The sequence below is a fragment of the Lactuca sativa genome, chromosome 2 (assembly GCF_002870075.4).
Source record: "Lactuca sativa cultivar Salinas chromosome 2, Lsat_Salinas_v11, whole genome shotgun sequence".
Taxonomy (NCBI): Eukaryota; Viridiplantae; Streptophyta; class Magnoliopsida; order Asterales; family Asteraceae; genus Lactuca; species Lactuca sativa.
The window spans coordinates 123120773-123127344 of record NC_056624.2 but is presented as its reverse complement, the minus strand read 5'-3'; the positions used below and the strand labels follow the sequence as shown (position 1 = coordinate 123127344).

Sequence of the window (6572 nt, the reverse complement as noted above, 5' to 3'; positions counted from 1 at the left end):
GGAGAAGATGAATTGAGAAGAGAGTGATGCTGTAAACTGATCCTGACTATGATGAATAACACAAACATATATGAAAACATGTGGAGAAGACGAACATATCTGAAAACGAATGGAGAAAACTAACTCTAGATATGATATCTCATTCTTTTTTCTCCATCTCCATTGACAACGACGAATTCAACAATTTGTTCCGGGTGTTTTTTTGTTCTTGGTGTTTTTTGTTCATCTGGACAATTTTCAGGAAGAAAGAAGATGGGTATTTGGAGAGAGAGATGTGGACCCAAATTAATTATTTATTTTCTTTTTCATTTAAATTAAATAGGAAAACATAAAAAAAAATATCAGAAAGGCATTATAGTCATTTCAATTTTACGAGGGACCAAATTTATATACAAACATTGTCAAAAGGACCACGAATACAAAAAATCAAAGTTTGAACTAAAACCAAAAATATTGCATACCATATTAACCATTTTTGCAGTTTTGTCTTAACATTATTACATTAACATTTTTGTATTATCCACTGTCACAAAATTAACACGTGTTCAATACCCAATACACGATGACAAAGAAGTAGCAGAAGAAACAGACCTTGTTGCATTCATCTATAGATTACTCTGTGTTCCTACCTCATCGTTATTTCCTATAAAATATCAACTAAAAATCTGTAGTTTAAGGTATAACTTATTGACACTTCATTTTTAGTAGATGTTCAAAATTTTACTTGTGAAATTCAAACTAAAAATCAAATACAAAGACTTGATTTGAATGTAAACGAGTAAAATAGCCCACAATTATCGTCGTCGGTGATCTTTCAATTTCAATTTCAATTTCAATTTCACGCGATCTTCTTCTCAACTCGTTGATGTAAATTTAAAGTAACGTCATAACAGGTGTTTGCATTTTGGAGGGGGAGGGAAATTATAAACCAAAAAAATCAAACCCCATGTTCTTTCATCAACTGTTTAACCAAGAAATGAAGTAATTCAATTCTCTCCACCTTTGATCAGATTTTCAGTTTTGTTTTGCTAGCTTTAGTATTCGATTCAGCCGCCGCCGGAAGTTGAATCGTGGTGGCCGTGACAGGACGCCCGATCGTCAGATCTAACAATGCTTTCGCTTCCCGGAATTTTATAATTAAGGTAGATGTCAATTTTGATGCTTTCTGTTTATCCTTTTAACTACAAATTAACTGAATCATGAGATTCGAGTTGCAAGTTCTGAGCTAATGGATCTTTGTGTTCATGGCATTGTTTTGAGAGCGCAGAAAAGCGTTTTTGCACATTTGATAGTCATATAAATACATCGGACATTCGAGGTTACTGTATCAGGTCATTGATTGAGGTATTTAAATCGGTAACTGGTTAATCAATGCTTTAATTTCGTGACTTAGGGTTTAGATAGAGTTCGGTTTCAGATGATGAAAAACGGGACAATCGAGTGCAGCTTTTGCCATTCCAAATTGGTAAATCCATCTTCAAAATCGATCTCAAGGGCTTATGATAGGCGTCAGAGTAAACTCTCAAAGAAGCATCGAGCTCTTAATGTTCTCTTGGTAGTTGGTGACTGTATGTTAGTTGGATTACAGGTGATTCTTCCTTCTTCCTTCTTCCTTCTTCCTTCTTCTCTTCCAGTCATACCATGCATATCCATTCCATTGAAGCTGTTCAAGTTGTGCTCATTAGCTTACATTCTTCCTTCTCTTTTCACAGCCGATTTTGGTGTACATGTGTAAGGTGGATGGGAAGTTCAATTTTAGCCCCATTAGTGTGAATTTTTTGACAGAAGTTGCAAAGGTTATCTTTGCACTTGTTATGCTTTTAATACAGGTAAACAAATCATTGTTCTTATTACAATCTACACATGATTTCACAAATTGAAGAAAAATTGTTTTTACAGGCTAGAAATCAGAAGGTTGGAGAGAAGCCACTTCTTTCAGTCTCCAATTTTGTACAGGTAATCAATCAATCAAATCAGCTTTTCCATACATGAGGGTAGTTCAGTCATTTCACATTTTTACCTTCATTCTTTCTACAGGCAGCTCGCAACAATGTGCTTCTTGCCATTCCTGCCCTTCTCTATGCTATCAATAATTATCTTAAGTTCACAATGCAGCTGTATTTTAATCCTGCAACTGTGAAAATGTTGAGCAATCTCAAGGTATTTTTTTTTTTAAACTTTTAATTCTTTATCTAAAACTTATTTGTTGATTTTGTTCTTTGTAAAACCCTAAAATCTATAGGTTTTGGTAATTGCTGTTTTGTTAAAGATGATTATGAAGCGAAGATTTTCCATAATTCAGGTTCATTACTTCATTTGTAACCTTGCTATTTGTAAAACCCTAAAATCTTTATTATATATTGTTTGTTATTAATCTTATTATAAAAAAAAATGTAAAATTTGGGGTTTTATTTTATTTTTTAGTGGGAAGCTCTTGCTCTTTTGCTTATTGGAATTAGCATAAATCAATTGAGTTCTTCACCTAAGGGAACTACTTCAATGGGTGTTTCAATATCAATGGGTGCATATATTTGCACATTTGTTTTTGTAAGTTATATTTTTTTTTATTATTATTTATTTAATCATAATTTTATTTATTGTTTTTGTATATGTTGAAATAAATTGAGTTTTGTATACAGGTAACTGTTCCATCAATGGCATCGGTCTTCAATGAATATGCACTCAAGAGTCAATATGATACAAGCATTTATCTTCAGGTTATTTTAATATATATATATTTTTTTTAAAAACCCGTCAACCTTATAATTGTTTCCAAAAAACCCCTCAACTTTTTATTTTTTTCGAAGAAACCTTCACGTTTACAAGTTTTTTCAGAAAGAAAAAAAAAAGACTAAAAGGGCCAGATTGAAAAAAAAAAGAAAAAAACACAAAATATAAGGTCTTTTATGAGATTAACGATTTAAAAAAAAGCTGAGGGTTTGGGTTTTTTTTTGGTTAATCTCGTAAAAAAAACATTATATTTTGTGTTTTTTTCCGGATTAAACTTTAACTTTATTTTTTACGTGAAAAAGACCTTGTATTTTTTCACTTTTTCCGATTTGGCCCTTTTACTTATTTTTTTCCAAAAAAATTTGTAAAATGTGAGGGTTTTTTTTGATAAAAACTAAAAAAGTTGAGAGTTTATTTGGAAGCAGTTAGAATGTTGAGGGTTTTTTCGGAAAAAAAAAGAAAAAATATAAATTTTTTTTTTCAGGCAAAAAATAAAGTTGATGTTCATTTCGAAAAAAACACAAAATATAAGGTTTTGTTATGAGATTAACCTTTTTTTTCAGAAAAAAATAAAAAAATTCAGGAAAAAATTAGAGTTGAGATTTAATCCATAAAAAACCCAATATATGACGCCTTAATATTATAATATATCTTTCTCAAAAGCAATATCACTAATTTGTAATTATTTGTTTGATTGCAGAATCTGTTCTTATATGGATATGGTGCAATATTCAACTTCCTAGGGATCCTTGGAACTGTTGTAATCAAAGGTAAAAGCAAAATGACCATTCTACCCTTATTCAACCATTAATAGTTTTTGTTTGTAATAATGAATTCTCAGGTCCTGAAAGCTTTGATATTCTTCACGGACATTCAAAAGCCACCATGTTCTTGATAATAAACAATGCAGCACAAGGGGTATTATCGTCTTTTTTCTTCAAATATGCCGGTAACGTTATTAACTTATTACCATTTATAACAATCTTCATAAATTATTTATTTCTATTTATTGAAATGCAGATACAATTTTGAAAAAATATTCCTCAACAGTTGCCACGATCTTCACAGGCTTTGCATCCGCAGCTTTATTTGGACACACGCTTACTATTAATTTTATTCTAGGAATTTCCATTGTTTTTATATCAATGCATCAGGTATATATATATATATATATATATATATATATATATATATATATATATATATATATATATATATATATATATATATATATATATATATATATATATATATATATATATATATATATATATATATATATATATATATATATATGGGGCCCACAAAATTGTTAATAAGCTTTATGCATTTGTAATATTTTAATCCGTTTTTTTTAGTTCTTTTCACCTCTTTCTAAAGTCAAAGAGGAAGAAGATGGAGTGTTGAAGTTGGAAACATTTAAGAAGAATGAGAGGTATAAATAATTAAAAATATCACATAAGCAATAATTAAAATGTTTGGTTATCAATTAAATATCTCAAATGTTGATTTTTTATTTGTTTGGTAAAAAATTATTTTAAGTTAGTATTCGTCAAGTTATGAAATTTATTTTGGAAGCAAACACGATATAACAAAAAAAAAAGTTAACAATTACATGATGTATTATTAATATATATCTATTATTTTATTATTTCATTGTTGATATGTTCAAATAAAAACTAATTTGAAAATAAAATATTGTAGTAAGAAGAAACAAAAGTACAATTGATATTTATTGAATTTAATTAAAGAAATAATTTTAGCAGGTCAAGGGACTCGTCTTTTATTAATATCGCAGCAGGGGCTAACGATGAGGTGTTTTCTTTGTTTGATTCGAATGCTTTTATAAAAAATCTGCTAATTTTTTTTTTTACAATTTATTATTTTTTGTGGGAATTTAAATATTTTCAGGTTCTTCATCGAGTTGGATCTGAGGAAAGACAGCCACTTCTCCCTACTTGAATTCATATAAAAAGTATGTTGCTTAAATTACAAAGTATTTTGTTTAAATGCATTGATATTTAAATAATTTATTATGTTTGTGTTGTTGGAATATAAATTGTTTTGTAGGTTTCTTGTTCAAAGTATTTTTGTGGTGAGGAAGAAAAGATATATGAAGAAATATAATGAACGATGAAAATTGAAATCCCATTTATTGTACCTTTTCATGGGATTTGATTAGAAACTTGGTTTATAGAGGTAAAATACAATAGTTTTCGATTGAGAAATAGTAAAATATCGGCTTTGTTTTGAGAAAAATGTTTTGGCAGCATGTTTGTCATATTTATGAGTGTAAACTTTTTTTTTAAATGTTAATAGTTAATAGGGATAAGGTCATAATTAGTTACTAAAATTTTAAAAATGTGTTCATTTGGTCAATTTTTGTTTATTTATTATTATTTTTTGAAACGGCTGAATTATATTAAACTAGCAAGAAGCTAGAAAAAACAATCATTGATAATAGAAGGGTTATGAAGATAAGGAGTCTAAGGTGTAGTTTGTTTTTTCGAAACGAAAATACTTGAAGTCTGCAGACCACATCTGCAACCCTCTATAAGAGAAGAGAATAAGGGGATCAAATAACTGTAACATATAATAAAAAGTCTGTTTGTTTTTTAACCTCTGCAGATTGCTGCAACAAGTTAAAGTAATGTGTGAAGAGGTTTGAAGTAGAAGGTCAAGTGTTGCGTCATGCAGCACACGTGCAACAGTTTTTAAGTCAGAAGTCTTCTGAAAAACAAACAGTTGCGTAGAATCAAGTGTTGCGTGACGTAACAATAAGTGGTCTTTAAAAAAAAAACAAACGACACCTAATTTAACTTAGCTTTGTTACATCTATTAGAAATCCAAGAGAAAACCTTATCAACTACATCATAAAAAACAAGACCTTTTTGGGATGACCGTTCCAAAAACGACTACATTCCTAAAAGTCCAAATGCACCAAAATGTTATCAAAACAACTGCATCAAAAATATTACGTTGACCTCCCCTCACTAGACCAAGAGAAAAGAGAACGCACTAAAATCTACGGACATAAGTCCCACGAAATAGCAATACAACTCAAAATATCAATTGAAAGAGAACATCCTATGCACTAAAATCTAATAGTCTTCACTGAACAAGAACAAAATGGATACATTATCAACTCCACCAAAATACCTCTCTCTCTCTCTCTCTCTCTCTCTCTCTCTCTCTCTCTCTCTCTCTCTCTCTCTCTCTCTCTCTCACATAGGAATACTCTAAAGTTGCACCATCCAAATTAGAATATTGAGTTTAATACGAACGTAATTATTCCATTTGGTTACCATATCACCTGAAATAATCAATCCACCATCGAGAAACTAATGAGTTGAAGAGACTTCAAATATATCTTGATATTAATATCAAGGGACCACTCTAGTCTATCTAGTGTTGGACATTCCGGTGAAAATGACCCACTGAGTTTGCTCAATGCCCCCTCTAGGCAATCGTCTAAAATTGCTCATATGCCAACCAAGAGAAATATGGTGTTTGACGGTAGAAGTATGGTGATTATCCAACGCATACAATAGGTGGAAAAAACACCAAAAGAAAGATCTCCCCTCCCAACCAATCATTATGCCAAAAGAAAGTATAAGCCCCATCATCTGGTCAATTAATTAATCTTTTTTAATTTTTAAAAGGTTATTAAACTTTTTAAATTCTGCCAAAATGGTCATTACGACCAACATGTTTTCATAATTCATTTTTAGCTATTTAAGGTTATATGCCTTTTCTTTGGTTATAACTAATCACCAAACTTTAAAAAAATATATTTATTTGTTTTTATATGATTTATTTTTCACAATTTGTTTTTATAATTT

General features: G+C 29.9%; 1 protein-coding gene across 11 annotated transcripts; it reads left to right on the top strand.

The window, feature by feature from the left end:
- The first annotated feature begins 543 nt into the window (after nt 1–543).
- Nucleotides 544–5139, top strand: LOC111888078 (CMP-sialic acid transporter 3). Of its 11 annotated transcripts, none has more exons than XM_052768422.1 (17): nt 544–677; nt 1033–1142; nt 1268–1344; nt 1418–1588; nt 1713–1829; nt 1900–1956; nt 2038–2160; nt 2243–2302; nt 2425–2547; nt 2640–2717; nt 3431–3500; nt 3572–3679; nt 3751–3884; nt 4089–4165; nt 4494–4545; nt 4642–4705; nt 4801–5139. In XM_052768422.1, the coding sequence occupies exons 4-16, from the start codon at nt 1418–1420 to the stop codon at nt 4690–4692; spliced, it is 1221 nt and encodes a 406-aa protein (XP_052624382.1). In that variant the 5' UTR covers nt 544–677; nt 1033–1142; nt 1268–1344; the 3' UTR covers nt 4693–4705; nt 4801–5139. The 11 variants fall into 11 exon arrangements, with proteins under 11 accessions (XP_052624382.1, XP_052624384.1, XP_052624385.1 ...); XM_052768424.1 differs by having other exon boundaries at nt 1261–1344; XM_052768420.1 differs by having other exon boundaries at nt 578–677; nt 894–1142.
- Nucleotides 5140–6572: the final 1433 nt, after the last annotated feature.